This window comes from the organism of the source record quoted next, unplaced genomic scaffold, assembly GCF_019419815.1.
Source record: "Pyrus x bretschneideri cultivar Hongxiangsu unplaced genomic scaffold, Pyrus_bretschneideri_v1 Contig3, whole genome shotgun sequence".
Lineage (NCBI taxonomy): Eukaryota > Viridiplantae > Streptophyta > Magnoliopsida > Rosales > Rosaceae > Pyrus > Pyrus x bretschneideri.
The window spans coordinates 10,484,640-10,503,005 of record NW_025999612.1 but is presented as its reverse complement, the minus strand read 5'-3'; the positions used below and the strand labels follow the sequence as shown (position 1 = coordinate 10,503,005).

Here is an 18,366-nt window from a genome sequence, read left to right as displayed (position 1 = left end):
TTTCGGTCCTTTTTTTTTTTAATTTTTATATAACTTTTTCTTTATTAAAAAAAAAAATGAAAAGATAGAGCCCAACAATACATCACATATCATTATACAAATGGTGGGATACATGTGCTAAAAAGTTAATAACTTAAAAAATATAATTTCCCACCACTCCTATTAAAACACATGGTGTACCATTTGTGTTCTTATCACAACTAAAATTTTCTCTACTAATTCAACCCTGGTTAGGCTATATGTTGGTACAGAACCAACAAAGACTAGAAACACGGAATTCAATTTTCTTTATTCTGCTTTTCCTGATTTTCTTAGCAACCAAACAAAGCCCGCAATATAAATGATCTGTTCAATTTGGAAATTACCTGAGAGAGATCGAAAAATCCGTATTAGAATCTTCTGTTATGGAGGGTGTTCGGATATGAAAAGGGCGAGGAGAAATCACGATTTGGAGGAAGGAGATCGAGAGGAAGAAAGCACGATGAGGCTTCACTGGTTCAGGACGAAGGGAAGGTTATAGGGTTGGGAATAAAAACGGCGTCGTAATAGTGCTGTATACGAGGGGTTATGTTAAAGTGCAAAACAACGTTGTTTTACTACCTCTGTTCAGTTTGGTATTTAGTTCGGATTTTGGATTCGGTTCGGTATTTAGTTTTTAATTTTATCCGATTTGTTTTCTTTCAAATTTCGGTTTTTCAGCAGTTTGGTATTTAGTTCAGATTTTTTTGATTCTCAATTATTCGAACCCCTTGTAGTGTACATTTATTCTTTTACATATATAAAAAAGTTGGTTTCAAATTTTTATGAAGGGAGAGTTTTCTGTCATATTGTTCATATATGTGTGTAAATTACGATCATATATTTTGTTTTGATAATCTGGGAAGAAGTTCACTTTAATTTTTCGTGCAAGTTTTGTTTATTTATACAAATCTTTTTTGTTAAATGAACATTTGACTTTTTGTATGAGTGAGGACTTTCAGTGTGACCAATTGATGGTGCTATCACCCTAACACGTATCTATTTCTTAATTTTATATTTTATTTCGTGAAAGTATCGCCTCAGCATAACTTTCACGTAATACCGATGCTATTATAGAAGTTTTCAATCAAATCAATTGTTGTCATGTGAAAAAGTTAACGCTCATAATGTGGATTGCGAATTCACCGTGCACGTGTTCAATTCTCGTTGTCCGTGTCATATCTCGACCTGAGTCCTCATCACATTTCAGGCTGCTCCATCGTAGTACGATATTGTCCGTTTTGGATCCCAATCATGTCCTCACAGTTTTGTTTTTGAAAACTCGCACGAGAACCTCCTAGTAGGTATTGTGCTACGATAGTAGAGCGGACCCGAGATGTGGTGGATCTCGGGTTAAGATGTGACAGTTCGTCTATAATTTGAATTAGTATAAATAAATTTAATTAATATTAAATATAAATGGTAGACGTTCGAGGCCAGATAATAGTGTTTGATTGGCTCGAGAAACTATTATATTGTATTACGAGAAAAAAACTAAAATGAAAATCACACAATTAATTAGTTCAATGGTTTCGGTTTTGAGTGATTTGTTTGCAGAAAAGAGGCATTATTTATGCTTTATTTTCTTTCTCTACACTTCTTTTCTCTTCTGTTACGATTTGGATATTTCAAAATGAATCATTTTAAAAATGTTATGAACATAAAAGTAGAAATAAAATCGTGGTGCACTAATATGGAACACTAGCATCTGGCATCCACGATGTGTTAGTTTCTCTAAGCATCATGATCAGTCTTTTATCATTATCTTAATTATTTTTCCACCACAACTCGTCGTCATCCTCGTAATATATCGAAGATTATTCAACTGTTAAACCTAAATAAAGAAGATTATGATTATTAGAACCAAATCTTGCCGATCTGTTTATATATTATATATGGGACAGACGTGATATCATATTTTTTACATAACATTTGATACAAGTTTTTGTAGGATACATTTCGTAATGTTATTTAACAATCCAAACTGTCTAGTTTTTAGGTCTTATCTAAAAAAATTATGTCTACAAAAATTATCCAAATTTGAAATCATATGACTGTTGGAATAAAGGTTAAGGGCTTCTTTGTAAAATCATATTCGTCTATTTTCTTCGCTATAAATAAATGTTTTAATAATTTTGAATTTATCTATTTTTTTTGTAAAGACAAACTATAAATGATGTTCTAAGAAATAAACGCTTCGAATCGCAACTATACATTACAAAGTGAGTCGTATTGAGTGAAAAAAATAGTGCCGCAAATCGGTTCCCATTACCATTATATACATATATATAGGTCAATGTATGCGTGCAGATCTGTTTAATTGTTTATTTCCATATTTTCCACCCCGCCAAATGGGAACCCAAAAACTTTAAATAAATAAAAAGAAAACAGACGCATTTCCTCAATATATACGCCTTAAAACAACTGCGAGCTAAAAATGGCAGCGATGGAGATGCTGAGCAGCAGCAAGTGGACAGCCACGGCGGCGAGTATATGGATTCAGCGTGCCGGAGGCGCTTCCTACGCCTTCGGCATCTATTCCTCGGCGCTCAAGTCGAGCCAGGGCTATGACCAATCGACCCTCGACACGGTGTCCGTCTTCAAGGACATAGGCGCCAATGCCGGCGTCCTCTCGGGGATTCTGTACTCCGCGGTCGCGACCAACGGTCACCGTATTGGTGGGCCGTGGGTGGTGCTCGTGGCGGGGGCTGTTCAGTGCTTCGTGGGGTACTTCTTCCTTTGGGCTGCCGTCACCGGATTGGTGGAGACGCCGCCGGTGGCGGTTGTGTGCCTGTTCATGTTATTAGCGGCCCACGCTCAGACTTTCTTTAGCACCGCCAACTTGGTCACGGGGGTCCACAACTTCTCTAATTATAGTGGGACCATCGTTGGCATACTGAAGGTTAGAAATGGAAAATAATTATCTTCATATAAAGAGTTATTTTTCTTTCGAATAATTAATCAAAATCGTTCATTTTTTATTATTATTATATATTTGTTTGACGAATGAATAACAAAACAATTTACAAATTAAATAAAACTTCTGTATTATAAAAACATGTTTTGCATACAAGCGTAGGGTCACGAGAACAACGTAATCGCTACATTACATGCAAGTTTGTTCCCTAATTAATGAACGGAGGCAGATTGCCTGCCCTCCTGTTTGGGTGTCTTTCCTATTATTTTCTATTTGTGTGATCACGGTTAAATCACGTCAACATTTTATATTCTTATTATTTTTTGTCTTATTATCTCTATAAAAAAATCAATATAAAATGTTGACGTAACTTAACCGTGACCGCACAAAATAGAAGAGGATGAGAAGGGCATCTAAACAGGAGGGCGGACAATCTGCCTCCTTAATGAACCATGTCATTTTCCAGTTAATGAAATGACTCTTAACACTATTTTCAACTTATTATTTTAAATCACAACGGCTTAGCTATGAACAATATTTATGTGTTTCGGGCAGGGATTTCTTGGTCTGAGTTCAGCAGTACTGGTCCAAGTCTATGACACATTCTGCAAAGAAAGGATGGGCAAGGCCATTTCTGATGGCTGTCACTCTAGCAATCATGGCAGCCGGCCACATTGTGATTGCATCTGGTTTTTCGGGGAATTTGTACGTGGGTTCAATCTTAGTTGCGATTTGCTATGGCTCACAGTGGTCACTTATGCCCACAATCACTTTTGAGATCTTTGGGATAAGACACATGGGGACTATTTTCAACACAATAGCCATAGCCAGTCCTGTTGGTTCTTATATTTTTTCCGTCATAGTAATCGGGTTCATATATGATAGAGAAGCTTCCGGAGAAGATGATGACTCCTGCAGCGGCACTCGCAGCTTCATGCTGTCGTTTTTTTATCATGGCTTCTGTTGCTTTCTTTGGGTTTCTTGTTGCTCTTGCTTTGTTCTTTCGGACGAGGAGATTCTATCACACGATCGTCCTGAAAAGACTGCGGCATTCTTCTCCGAGATAGTGAGTGAGTGTGAGCATTTTGTGCAGAGTATAACTTTCATGCAATATGGATATCATCGTGAGGATTTTCTAAGTAAATTAGGCACGCATACAAATTAAAACACACACAGAATTTATTACACGATATTTTATTTTATTTTTTGGTCAATTTATTACACGGCATTTTAAGAAAACACTAAACAATCAAGTTATCAAATGGTTAAATGCTTTTGAATTTATGTTTGATCTTTGAAGGAATTTCTAAAAATGATCAATTTAGATTGTTAAAATACAATGTGAAATAAAATTTATACGTGTTTGGGTAGAAATATGATTCCTTGTATTGGGATTTGCTATGGCCCTAGATATTACAATATATAGGGTTATACCAATTCCTAATTAGGTAGAAATAATCCTAGACTAATTACAATGAAAAATTACATTCCTATAATATATGGGAGAATCACGGAGATGATTCCGAGTTAGTTAACTTAATCTAACACCCCCACCCATCCACCCTCTGCAAGCTAGACGAGCCTGACCGGACAAGTTTGGAGTAGAGAGTTGACAATGATGAGGTTGATGAAGAACTTTTGTGAGGAGACCATCAGGTTGATCAGTGAAATATATATATCGCCCATCCTATGACTGTTGAGAGCAACTTTTTTCACGAACAAAGTGATAATCAAGCTCAAATAACGAGTGCGAGCATTATGAACAAGATCAGCAGCTAAGTAGGTGCCACTTAGATTATCACAGTGGAGCAGGACGAGAAAAGAAAGACGAACACCAAACTCACCAAGTAAAAAACAAAGTCAAGCCGTTTCAGCACATGCATGCGCAAGTGAGCAATACTCATATTCCGTACTGTTGTGAGACACAATAGATTGCTTTTTAGAACACCACGATATGAGATTGGATCCAAGGTGGATAAAACAGGCAGTGGTTGATCGTCGCGTGTCGAGACACACAATTGGCACCAAAGTAAGCAGACAAAGTAGCAGAAAAAATGTGGGCGAATATGAAGGCCGAAATCAAGAGTAACTTTGACATAATGTAAAATGTGCTTAACAGCAATCAACAGAGTAGCACGGGAAGAACTCATGTACTGAGCGACGGTGATCTATGAAATGATGTTCTAGAAACAAGTAAGGAACCATCAGTAGCAATATGAGCAACCTTGGCAGCAAGAGGCGTGCAGGCGGGCTTGCAGTGTACTACTCATTGTATTGCCAATTGATTTTATAGAACCCCAACTTTTTTCATGGTATTAGAGTACGTTGTCCTGCATGTGAAGTTTAAAAATATGTCTTACACTGCAGATGGTATTGAAAACAACCCTAATAAGGTACAACGTGTATATAAGTTGAATGAACGTGTAACTAGGAAGCACAGAGATTCTTATCAAAATATGCAGACTACAATTTAAACAATCACAAGCAGAGATTTTATGCTCGCGGCACAAGTGACAGGAAGACTTGCAGTAAAGTCTTTTGATCTTTTGGCTCATGTCTTTGCCTTGATGTGTATATATTTTATGAGCAATTCAAATGAAATTTGGCCATAGTAATACGGTTTAATAAAATTCATCTCAACTTATAAATTAGAAGTTTGAAGTTTGATTTCTAAGAATGGATTAGAAAGTTTCTGCAATACGTGCTATATTTACGACGGAAAATAAATACAGACAAGTTCACACATGCACACTTAAAAAAAAAAAAAAAAAAATATATATATATATATATATAAAACTTAATGAATTATTGCATGTGCCTCTAATGTTTTTTATTGGATGTTTGGAATATATTATACACCAAAATTTTTAATGGTAGATGTAAACCAATAATTGAATAATCAACATCTAATCATTAAAGTATAATGTTAGGGCGATTAAATGTGGAAACAAAATTTACAAATTAAATGATGTGTCATCAATAAGAATGACACGTTTAGTAATAAACTAATTAATAATTTTCATGTTCTTTAATCTTCAAAATTTTATCTCTAAATTTAATTTTTCTCGTATTAACCAAATCATTAAAATATAGGAAAACTAATGAAAAAAGTTTGAAAACTTTGAGTTAACTATAAGGACAAAATAAAGGGTAAGGTGAATGGTATCAAGATTGACATTTTAGTATAAAAATATGATTTTTTGTTAAAATAAACAATATCGAGCTAGCTTTTCGTTAAAATATTAATACTAAGTCAGGAAAACACGTGGACACAAAAGCAATCTAAACTACCCACACATCACACAAAGCGCCAAAACGACCACCACCATCAACTGCCACTCCGCCACCCAACAAATCGACACGATCATGATGCAGCAGAGTTCACCGTCTCCCTCCATCGTCCCCAAACGAAAAGAAAGCGAAAATGTACGGCAGTTCACTGAAGCTCTTGGACAGCAAATGGTTCTCTACGGCGGCAAGCATATGGATACAGTGCACCAGCGGCTCCCTCTACACCTTCTCCGTCTACTCTCAGGCCATCAAGACAACGCAGGGATACGACCAGTCAACGCTCGACACCGTCTCCGTCTTCAAGGACTTCGGAGCCAACTGTGGCGTCCTCTCTGGCCTCCTCTACTCGTACTCCGCCAGGTGGCGAAAGGTCTGGTTGGTCCTCCTGGCCGGGGCGGCCCAGTGCTTTTTGGGTTATTTTCTAATGTGGGCCGCCGTCGCCGGCATTATTCCCCGGCCTCCGGTGCCGGTTATGTGTCTGTTCATGTTCGTGGCGGCTCATGCAGTGTCGTTCTTTAATACCTCTAATGTGGTCACTGGCGTCGGGAATTTTCCTTATTATAAAGGCACCATCGTTGGCATCATGAAGGTACATGAAATAAATGATTGCTTTCCTTTATTTGGGCCGATGTTTCTTATGACCAACTTAGATTATAGAGGTAGCTAGAGTGATTTAGCCATTAGATTTTGATCAGTAGTTTAAATCTTTTATTTCAATCTCAGTCATCCATTTCTCGTATTATCAATTTTACATAATATTGAAGAACTTTAACTCGCTTTCTTGTTTTGTAAATTTAAATTACTTTGTATACAAATTATATTAATTATCGAGGCATTTGGGTTGATGTTGCAGAAGAAATTTTTTGGATTCTAGAATATTTTTTTTATGAAATTTTTACCCCGTTATGTTTCCTCGTTTTCACTCTTGTGATTGTTAGGCCAACTCTAACCTATGGCCCAAAACCTATTTTTCCCCTTCTATTCCTCTCCCTCCCCCCCCCCCCCCCAAACCAACAATCCAATCCAACCCAACTTATTATTTGGACCTAAAACCATAGCTAAAGTTAAAAAATTAATATTGTAATCTAATTTCGATCCTATTCTTGTATAGGAAGAGAGTCTTACTTGTACACCAAGCATATACGTCTGTATATAAAAACCATTGTGCTATGAATGAAATTATTAAGTTTATATTTTCTGTACGATATCAATGAGTTAGGGTTAGTAAAACCCCCTTCTATACTTCTCCAATGGTAAGCAGAATTTTTTTACATTCATGGTAAGCAGAATTTAGGGTCAGTTTATATCAATGAGTTAGGGTCAGTTTATATTTTCTTTCATTCATGGTAAGCAGAATTTTTTACATTCATGGTAAGCAGAATTTAGGGTCAGAATTTTTTTACATTCATGGTAAGCAGAATTTTTTTACATTCATGGTAAGCAGAATATTTTCTGTATGATATCAATGAGTTAGGGTCAGTTTATATTTTCTGTTGTGACATGGTTAGCAGAATTTGTTTACCTGAGCCTCATTTCATCTGATGCTGACGAATCTTATATTGATTCAATCCCGGTTACCATGTCAGATTCAGTCCCTTCTTGAGTACTTTGTGATTTAAATTCATGGACTTGATGCTGATGAGAAGTTTATATTTTCCGTGTTAGGGGTTTCTCGGTCTGAGTGGAGCAATCTTGATTCAAATATACCGGACATTTTTGCACAAGAAACCGGCTTCATTTCTTCTGATGCTGGCACTGCTACCTACCGTAAACACATTGTTGCTTATGTGGTTTGTGAGAATCCACAGCAAGTGCGAAGGAGACGAGAAGAAGCACCTAAATAGTTTGTCGCTGATTGCGCTTGTTGTTGCGGCTTATCTTATGGGGTTTATAATTTTAGAGAACATCCTTACTTTGCGTTTTGCCATACGCTTCGTTGCTTTTGTTGCACTTCTGCTACTGCTTGCCTCACCTCTTTGCATTGCAATTAGAGCACATAAAAGGGAGTCCGATAGAGTTGCACAGACTTTATTAGTTGAGGGTGGCCAGTTAACAGATACCGAGGTCAACTGGCGAGATAGTGGGAAAAGGAATGAGCAAGATTGTTCTGGGTACCGTCATTTGCCTAGCAATACTGATCAAGAGTTGGATAGTAACGATGAAATTATTTTGCAGTTGGGAGAAACTTTTAATCTACTCCAAGCTATGTGCACTATGGACTTCTGGATTTTGTTCATTGCCATGGCATGTGGAATGGGATCGGGACTTGCCACAGTGAATAACCTCAACCAGATAGGAAAATCGCTCGGTTACTCAACCTTTGAAACCGGTGGTTTGATTTCTTTGTGGAGCATCTGGAATTTCGTCGGGCGTTTTGGAGCTGGTTATGTATCAGATTATTTCCTGCACGCAAAAGGATTGGCGAGGCCATTGTTCATGGTCATCACTCTAGCAGGCATGAGTGTTGGTCACGCTGTGATTGCTTCCGGTATGCCTAGCGCTCTCTATGCTGGATCCTTACTGGTGGGCGTCTTTTATGGTTCTCAATGGTCACTAATGCCCACAATCGCTTCTGAAATATTCGGCGTGCTACATATGGGCACCATATTCAACGCCATTACCGTAGCCGCGCCTGTGGGATCTTATATCTTTTCTGTGAGAGTGATCGGCCATATTTATGACAAAGAAGCGTCGGGAGCTTGGGATACATGCGCTGGAATTCGCTGCTTTAGGTTATCATTCCTCATTATGGCAGGAGCCACCCTTTTCGGATCTCTCACTGCCTTGGCTTTGTTCTTTCGGACGCGGAGTTTCTACAGTCAGGTAATCCTCCGAAGTACCGCTATGTTATGTGCCGGACTAGTGATATTTTTGCTGCCTAATTCCTCAATCTAGTCGTCTTTGGGACAAAACCTGCGTAATATATCAGATTGCTGTGATAATTTGAGTGCTTTCTATCCTTGCAGGATGTTGATGTATCCAGTAGCAACACATAGCTATTCTCTCCTGCTGCATTTCAAACACCTATGTGCATTTGTCACAATATCACATTGTCAAATTTTCGAATCCCAGATGGTTTTAGCATCCCAAGCTGCAGCTTCGACCTTCGTCCGATCGGATTAGCAACTTAATTTCTCTGTGATATCATATTAATGTGTTATGTGAGGCTCATGTGCAGTTTGTTAATGGAAGAATTAACAGAACTTTCAATTTTGGATTTGAATAACGGATTTCACAACTAGTGGACCATCAATCCGATTTGGCGTATCGTACACATGAATACTATTTCAGAAAAAAAAGAAAGAAGAGTGACACGTGAAAAGAAGTGCGTAAACTTATATTGATACATATACACTTAAAAAAAAGATACGATTATTTGGTGTCAGTGTGAAATGTTTTCTGTGTTAATAAAGAACATCGTCGTCAGTTCAAATGAATAAATAAAGAATCAAATTAAATTATGTACGATTGATTCTGTCAGTTTTCGTAACTAGCATCACTATTGTCCATAAGCCTTTCACAGTAGGCATAAAAAAAGAGTTTGATTTCCATTTTATAGGAATCTAACGCTTACACTAGCCAAAACATTAGACGAGTTATACGATTAATACATAGAACTTACTACTATCAAATTCATACCATTGTAAGTGTTCGTAGGGTTCATAACCAATAATAATTATGTTATAGGAATCAAACTTACTTAAACCACTATGAAAGATTTTTTTCACCACATTCTTGGAATCCAACTTGAGACCAAATTTTTGTTTTTCAAAGAAACCAAAAAACTTTTGAGGACCAAAGTGGAACAAGCTCTTAAATTCAGAGACCAAATTTGTAATTAACTCTAATTTTATTCTACAAATAATAAATAAATAAAAAGGTGCCCCCATAAGAAAATCAACAAAAAGCAAGGTGGGGTTTGGGGGCTGTCGTCGGGGTTTCATTCATCACTCTTCAGAGCAAGAAATCCCCAAAATATTCTTCTGTCATCATCCACGCTTCGCACTGTAATTTGAATTTGAAGCAGGTTTCCTGAAATTCGAATTGGAATCAGCGGAAAGTGAAGAGCTTTGAAGCGAAATCAAGATGAAGACGACGAAGGGAGGGAAGGTGATGAACCCTACGGACGCTTACCGGAAGGAGCTCCGGAAGAAGGAATTGAAAAGGGTAACGATTACGTATCTTAGTACTACGCCGTTTTGTGCTCTTCTTCTTCCGTTAATTCCTTGATTCCGTTCTCGATTCGCAATTGTGTCGATCGATTTTCACAGTTTGGGACTCCATTGTGTCTGATTTCAATTGAAATTTGAAATTTGATACCTTTTTAATGTAATTTTACTCCGGATTGGATTTTGGCATCTGCAAATTTCCCTTTGCTGAGCGTTACCGAAGCCGTCCTTGGTTTATTGTAAATGGAATTGATAGCATTAGGTTTGTGAAAACCTGAAAGGCTGATGCTTTTATATCAGGCATTTTGCACAACTGCACACACTTTGATCTTAGCCGAAAAGTATATATATGTGTGTGTGTGTGTGTGCACTGACGTTTTTGGAAAGCAGACGCATGACCATGATGCTTAATCAGTATTACCTGACGTTTGTGAGTTTCTTCTGCTAAGAATTTGTGGTAGCATGTGTTTGTGCCTCCTTATCTTCGATGGTAGATGTTACCCGTGTTTAGTAAGTAACGTACACGTTTCCTTTCACCGTATGATGTGTGCAATTCCAAAATATTTCTCTCTTTAATACTGTTTCTTGTGTTCTTGACAAGCGTATTGCATCGATTAAATCTTTATTTATACATTTCTGACTTTGTTTTATCTATGCCAACAGAATAAAAAAGAACGAAAGAAGGTGAGAGAGGTGGGGATCTTGAAGAAGGATCCCGAGACGCTGAAGGAGCAGATTGATAAGCTGGAAATGATGAGTAAGTCACAGTTTACTTATGACTTCTGGTTATAGCCTTTTTATAGAAGGAATGGTTATAACTTATAGCTGTTATATATATAATAGTGGATCTATTTTCATGTTTAATTTTATTGAAAGTTGATTGTTTGAATGCTTGGAATGGTATTCATGTATAAAAGAATGATTTTTTTTCTTGAGAGGAAAATTTCAGTTTGTGCTTTATTATGCCTTATGTCTTGCTTCAATTTGTCTAGATTTTTTATTTTCACTAGTTTGATTTTGATCTGCAGCCAAATCATGCTGCTTTTCCTGTTCACACACTGATGTATTTGACTGATTGGCGCAGAGGCTGATGGCGCTCTTGACAAAGCAAGAAAACACAAGAAGAGGCAACTAGAGGATACACTTAACCTTGTTATAAAGAAGCAGAAGGTAATTGTCACATATAACATTATTGTTTTTTTCATTATACCTATTTGTCTTTCTAATTCAACTAGCCACGTTGTTTTATGATGCTGCACTGTGATCTTCGATTGGCCACATCGTGGTTCAAGGTCCTCTATGTTCCCTTCATGTTAATCCAGTGTGCCTTTTTGTTAGAATGAGTTTCATACCTGCAATGATCAGACTCTTTTGTACAGGAATATGTAGAGAAACAAAAGGAAAAGGGCGAGGTCCCAGTTATGTTCAGGTGAACATTCTCTTTTCCCATTGTATTCTGGTGCTAGTGGTCAAATTCTTAAAGACAGTTACTGTGATTGTTTGTTTTGATGTATGAACTTTAGTTACTTTTTCTGCTCAGTCATTTGGGGCCGCCTAAAAGACGAACGACCGCAGAAGAAGAGGAGAGAGCGAAGCATCCGATGCCTGAGGTAAGATATGCAGGTTTCTAAATGCTCTTTTCAGGCCTTTCTTTTTCTTTCTCATTATATAAAACTCAAAATTTATTTCTTCTTTTTTCTTCTGCAGGACTCAGTCTACTACCATCCGACCCTGAATCCTACTGGTGCCCCACCACCTGGAAAGCCTCCAATGTTTAAATCATCAATAGGTCTGGATCAACCCCACTCCCACCTCAATTTTGTGTATTAATGTGACCACTTTACTTTCTCTCGCTTATTCTATTGTGGAATTTGAATTGCAGGGCCAAGAATTCCCCTATCTGCTGCTTCGTCAAGTGGTGCTGCATCATCCTCAAGAATGGAGTCAGAGGATGCTGTACCTGTGGCTGATTCTGGTAACAATGGCCCTGGTGATGGCTCTGTCGTACCTGAGTCTTTGCCTCTACCCCCTCCACCTCCATTGCCACCTAACCCTGCAGCTACAAACCCAGATATCTCATTGCCACCACCACCTTTGCCACCACCTCCACCTCCACCTCCAGGACCCCTGCCTACAGAGCCGATTTCCAATCGCCCATTACTTCCCCCTCCTCCACCTCATCAACAGTTAGCACAGCCGCCTCCTCCTGGTATCAGTGGAAATGAGAAGGAACAAAATCAATCTACATTGTCTGATCAGTCAACCTCTAAGGACTCCATGCAGGTAAGCTTTTCCTTAATGTCAACTGAGATATATCTTCTATATTAAAAGGAATAAGAATTAACAGAGGTGTAAAATAGTGGATGATATTAATTATGGCAAATTATGGAAGTTGCTTGTATATACTTGACTGGTAAGCCCTGAAAGGGTGTATGTGTAGCAAGGCGTATCTCAAATTTGTAGGCCTTGAATTATTCTTTTTAAGTTTTTCCGTTTATGAAAATAATGCCTCCTCCTCTGTCGTAGGTGCCTACCATGCTTCCTCCTCCTCCTCCGCCTCCCGGTTTACCGCCTAAGGCAACAAATAATCAGTTGGGAGGTGCAACATCTGATGCTGAAACCAATAATACTATAGCGACCAAGGATTTCACTAACATGCTTCCACCACCACCTCCTCCTCCAAGACAACAACCTCCGGTTCCTGGACCGACCCTTATTCCAAATTTACATTCTGATGTATTACCTCCAGGTATCGCACGTTTTCCTCCACCCCCACCTCCACCAGATATGCGGCCGCCATTGTCCACTCCTGGACTGCCCACTCGACCAGGTCCCCCGGGAATGATGGTCCCAATGATCCCCAGGCCCCCATATGGTCCTCCCCCTGGACCTCCTCCAATGATGAGACCGCCACTTCCACCTGGCCCCCCTCCTAATTATCAAGAAGATGATTATGCTGCTCGAGTGGCTGCTCATCAGAAACCTTCATATGTTAAATCTGCAGCATCTACTGTTGTTAAGAGGCCTCTGGCTCAGCACACTCCAGAACTTACGGCCATGGTGAGTTGATTGTCTCACTATCAATAAGGTGTAACAGTCTTATGCTTTGCATGTTTTTACAACACGTATTGAACTTGATAAGCATTATAGTGTGTAATTTCTGCATTTAGTTTTTTAACCTTTTAAAGGAAGATAATTGGAATGGTGAGATGGTGGTGGTGGAGATTCATTGATGTTATAATAAGAGGTAGTAAGTTTAGACTTCTATCGAGTTTCAAGGACCTTAGTTTTGTCAATGTCAACGAAATCAGTAGCTTTATGGGATATTGGTATTGTGTTAGCACTTCTTTCATGTTTTGTAATAATATTGTTTTCTCTATTATTGCAAGGTGCCAATTTCCTTCTATGACCCTAGTCTGTTTTTTGGTTCTGGATGTAGGTTCCTGCATCTGTTCGGGTAAGGAGGGAGATGGCTGCCCCAAAAGCAAAAGCAAAACCTTCACTCCCAACCACAGCAACACCTACCCAGTCAGCAACTCCATCTGTTAAACCAGAGTCAGCGAACTCATCATCAGCACCAAAGGGCAAGAGCATCGATGACTCTTATATGGCCTTCCTGGAGGACATGAAGGCGCTCGGAGCACTTGAAGGTTGACATCCAGCTGTTTAGCGGACACCAAGATAGAAATAGCAACAAAGAGAGTACAGCGAAAAAAGGTAGCATGCGTGTAGCCAAAGGAAACAGAAGTCGAGCTGGAGACAGATGGTATTCCCTTTTATTGCCATTAACATAGTTTCCTACTGCATCGTTTCACGAAGAAATTCAAAACAATACCAGACGTTGAGATGGGTGTAATGGGCGGATTTTTAGTAGGAAGAAGACTATAGATGTCTTAGAAATTCAGAATGTACTATATATGAAACAATCTTTTGTTTAAAATAATTTCGCACTGCTCGTTTGTTCCTTTTTTCTTACGAAAGGGTAAGCATTGCTTAATCTTCTTCGTAGCCTAGAAAGGCTATATAAGAAGATTCTTACTATCAAATAGTTGTGGAGCAAATTTTCCCCCTTCTCCCCTCCTTTTTGAATCCAAATGCGTTCTACGATTGCACGAACAACCGGCCTTTTGTCGTGCCGAAGCAGACACAAGTTCATCTTGTCAAGCAAGCTGGTATTGCCTTTGCCTGCTTGAGATCGGGGAAACTTGCATAAACTATGTCTTTGTTTCAGCAAAAGGGTAAAACCCTAATCACCTATCCTTGGTATGGCTGCTTTTATGCAATGTAAAACTTTAGGACTGCTTCTCCCAAAGCTTTTCTTCAATCTTCAATTTGTTGTTTGAGGAAACCCGGAAACTAAAATGCTTAATGGTCATTGAGATTTGCATAAGACATAACTTTGGTTCCTAAGATTTAAAATCAATAGAAGTGGTCCATGAGATTGTCCACCATCCATTATTTTAGTCATTCCGCTAAAAAAACTCCGTTAAGTTGAGAGTATAACACATAACTTTGGTCCATGAGATTTGTATAACACATAACTTTGATCCTTCCATTAAAAAGCTCAGGGACCACTTAACGGACTTTTTTAATGGAATGACCAAAATAATGGATGATGGACAATCTCAGGAACCACTTATATTGATTTTAAATCTCATGGACCAAAGTTATGTCTTATACAAATGTCAGAGACTATTTTGACTAAAAATCCAAACTAAAATAAACCAAATAATTGAAACTTGCAACATACGTTTACCAAAGTTAATAAGCTATCAATGAACTGCAGCAGAAACTGTAGTTTTCGTTGTTTGTGACGATTTGAAGCGAAAAGTGATTCTGTCGGTTTGTTGTTTTTGAATCCCAGATGAATGGTTCAATCTGTTTCATGCTTCTGTTCTCCAAATCGTTTCTCGAATGCTTGTTCTCGTTTCCGCAGTGAGAGAATTCAAGTTGGTCTTTCTCTCTGCCTCGGTGTTTGTTTGTTCTTCATTTCACATTTTAAAGCTTATGCTTTTGTATTTCATCATTTGAATGAAAACAGGACCACCTGAACAGCAAGACACGCCTCTCAAGTTTTGTTCATACAATGAAAGCGTCTGCTGCAACTCCATCCAAGATTCGGGGTTGCAGAAGCAATTCCAATCAATTAGGGTCTGTTTGGTACTTTACTTGAACCCAACTTTTTAAACTCAAAAACAATTTTCAAGTTTTAGACTTTAAAAACTTGTTTGGTACGACTATTTTAAAAAAACTGAACTTAAGACTAATTCAAAACTACAGTCTATTATCTAAAAACACAAAAAGTAAGTTTTTGGAGTTTTTAAACTTAAACACACTCATTTCTTTTTTCTCCCTTCTCCCTTCTTACTCCAAATCTATCTCTTTCTTTCTCCACCTTCTCTCTTTTTTTATTTTTTATTTTTTATTTTATTTATTTATCTTTTTTGTCTTTCTTTCAATTCGCTTACTTCATTCTCTCGATTCTTTCTCTCACTCATCTTTCTCTATATCTCCTCCGATCATGTCTTACTTTCTTTCCTCATCTCTCATCTTTCTCCCTCGACCCTCTCTTTTTGGATTTCTTTGTCCAAGTTTAAGTTGTAAGATTTAAAATTTTAAATCGTATACCAAATAAGTTTTTTAGCCTTAGAGAAAATTGTTTTCAAAAAAAGTTCTCAAGAAATATTTTAAGAAATGACAAAAAATTTCAAATAGGATACCAAACAAGCTCTAAACGTCTTAGATCCTCTTGTGCTTCTCCCCTGAAATCGACCATTTGGTTAGTAATCCTCGTCTTTGAGCAATGTGTGGTTGTTTTCACTATAAACACTAAAAAAAAAAAGGCAATTTTCTTTTGCGAACTTCTGTTCTGACATGATTTTCAGGCATGTGATCAGTTTTCTGCTCAAGCCATTGCAAATCGATTCTGCGCCTAGAAAAGTGCCTGTTTTGTGCAATACCACGGATTCGGGGAAATCTCATGAGTCCCAAGTTGGACATTCCATCGACTTCTGTAAAAAATTATGGAATTCATGTTGTAATTTATCTCCTTTGAGTTACCAATTTGCTCCAGCAATCCAAGGCAGAGTTGGGATGCTGCAGCACAATCCTTTTCCTTCCAAATTGACCGACCAATGGCACTCGAAAAAGGAATTTCGTGAAACGTTTGGTGGGTCAGAAGATGCTGTGTGTTTTAATGGAAAACCAGTATCATTCCGTCACGAAAAAGCCTCACCTCCATCCGGTCTCTGCCTTGAGAAAATCGCAAACGGGGCTTACCTCAACCTATTCCACATCCTGATGGTTCCAACCGCAATTTCGCGTCTAACCAACAAAGCAAGATATGGCTGGCAACTCTTCCTGATGTTGGATCAAACGGGGTTTTGGAGATCAACAACTCTGAACCCTTTCTTGACATTAGGTACCGTTTGGTACGTGGGACGGGACAGAACAGAGTGGGACAAGACGTTCCGTCCCACGTTTGGTGCACCTAAAACGGATGGAACGAGCTGTTCCACGGGACGAGTTTTGGGTGAATTTTCGTTCCACCTCACCCCCCTGGAACGACTCGTTCCACATCCGTGGAACACAAAATTATAACTTCTCCGTCACCTTCTTCTTCCTCCTTGTTTCCATTCGAGGGCATCTTTGCTCCCGCTCCGTTCCGTTCCATCCCGTCCCGTCCAATTCCGTTCCGTTCCGTCCCTATGCATACCAAACGATACCTTACTGATCAAGTGCTCTTTGACACTAAGTTTGGCCTAATGAGCATGGCATTTCACCCAAACTTTGTACGCGATGGACGCTTCTTTCTGTTGTTCAATTGAGTTGAATCATCCAGGTTGTGCAGGCAGATGCCAATATCATAGTGTTATTGCAGAGTTTACTGCCAAGGGTACATAATCAGAGCCTTCCTTGGCATAAATTCACACTTCTTCAAGCTTACTTTTCAGAAAACTATTTCATCCAAAATTTGAATTATTTCAATTCCTGAATTTCCCTGCATTTACTAATACATATGGAATCATGAATCAGAGTTGATCCCATACTCATTCCTTCTTTCCCTTCCCTGATTCGTGACTTCCAACATTCCATGTAAGTAAACACGGTAGTAATGTAATTCACCGACGAGCTTCTTATTTGCTGCTTATGTCTTAGGCAAAAACTGCAAATCCATCAGAAGTGAGAAGGATGCTCACAATGGGGCTTCCATCCCAGGGAGGGTCTTTTCGGGCCTGCGCTTTGGATGCGGTCCCTAATCTTTAACATTCTTTGATTAAAGCCTTAATAGTATTCAAAGTTTGATCAAGGTTCCTTGACTTTGCACACCTCATTATATTACTATTAATATTTATATTTTTATAGTTTTGACATTAATTGTTTGATATTTTATGAGATTTATAATCCTATAAATTTAAAATGCCTTATTATAATACTATTAGAAACGGTTACAATAAAAAAAAAAATTCGAACATTTTGATTGAATAAATGGATAAAAAGTATGTAAAAATAAGAAATAATAAATGGCAAAAGAATGTATCCATAGTGTTAAATTGAAATTGGTACATTTCACATATAACAAAGTGGTACATTAATAAAGAAGAATGGGTACATTATAAATAAATTAGGGTACAGATAAAAGATTAAAAATTATGAGTAAAAATGAATTTTTAAAAATATAGGCGCTAAAAGAAATTAATACATGGGTACAAAATAAAACTAAAAAGAAAATACTACAAATTTTAAAAAAATGTTGCAAATTAAAAGTGGGTACAAACTAAAAATATAAATATATGATACAAAGTTTAGGCATAAAACATAAATATACCATATGTAATTTTTCTATCATTTATTAAATATACAATGTCATGTGACGGTATACATATGGGTACAAACACAAATAAAACTTTAAAAAATATGGGCACAAAAAGAAACTAATATATGGGTACAAATTAAGAATGAAAAGAAAAT

The 18,366-nt window shown here is 37.9% G+C and overlaps 2 protein-coding genes and 1 pseudogene across 2 annotated transcripts; all 3 read left to right on the top strand.

Moving 5' to 3' along the window:
• The first annotated feature begins 2,455 nt into the window (after positions 1-2,455).
• On the top strand, positions 2,456-4,002 carry LOC103958824 (annotated as a pseudogene).
• Positions 4,003-6,186: 2,184 nt separating this feature from the next.
• On the top strand, positions 6,187-9,147 carry LOC103958777 (protein NUCLEAR FUSION DEFECTIVE 4-like). Its single transcript, XM_048589539.1, has 2 exons — positions 6,187-6,815; positions 7,892-9,147. Exons 1-2 carry the CDS (start codon positions 6,360-6,362, stop codon positions 9,119-9,121), a joined length of 1,686 nt encoding a protein of 561 aa, XP_048445496.1. The 5' UTR covers positions 6,187-6,359; the 3' UTR covers positions 9,122-9,147.
• Positions 9,148-10,166: 1,019 nt separating this feature from the next.
• On the top strand, positions 10,167-14,347 carry LOC103958776 (protein EARLY FLOWERING 5). The gene is made up of 9 exons (XM_009371101.3): positions 10,167-10,393; positions 11,059-11,152; positions 11,480-11,565; positions 11,775-11,824; positions 11,936-12,005; positions 12,103-12,184; positions 12,278-12,678; positions 12,922-13,455; positions 13,835-14,347. The coding sequence occupies exons 1-9, from the start codon at positions 10,313-10,315 to the stop codon at positions 14,048-14,050; spliced, it is 1,614 nt and encodes a 537-aa protein (XP_009369376.2). The 5' UTR covers positions 10,167-10,312; the 3' UTR covers positions 14,051-14,347.
• The last annotated feature ends 4,019 nt before the right edge of the window (positions 14,348-18,366 follow it).

Excerpts from the sequence above, each read along its gene's own strand:
- LOC103958777 (XM_048589539.1), top strand. The coding sequence starts at position 6,360 with ATGTACGGCAGTTCACTGAAGCTCTTGGACAGCAAATGGTTCTCTACG. Across the intron at positions 6,816-7,891 it reads CCATCGTTGGCATCATGAAG|GGGTTTCTCGGTCTGAGTGG; the intron begins GTACATGAAATA and ends TTTCCGTGTTAG.
- LOC103958776 (XM_009371101.3), top strand. The coding sequence starts at position 10,313 with ATGAAGACGACGAAGGGAGGGAAGGTGATGAACCCTACGGACGCTTAC. Across the intron at positions 11,566-11,774 it reads TTGTTATAAAGAAGCAGAAG|GAATATGTAGAGAAACAAAA; the intron begins GTAATTGTCACA and ends TCTTTTGTACAG. Across the intron at positions 12,679-12,921 it reads CCTCTAAGGACTCCATGCAG|GTGCCTACCATGCTTCCTCC; the intron begins GTAAGCTTTTCC and ends CCTCTGTCGTAG.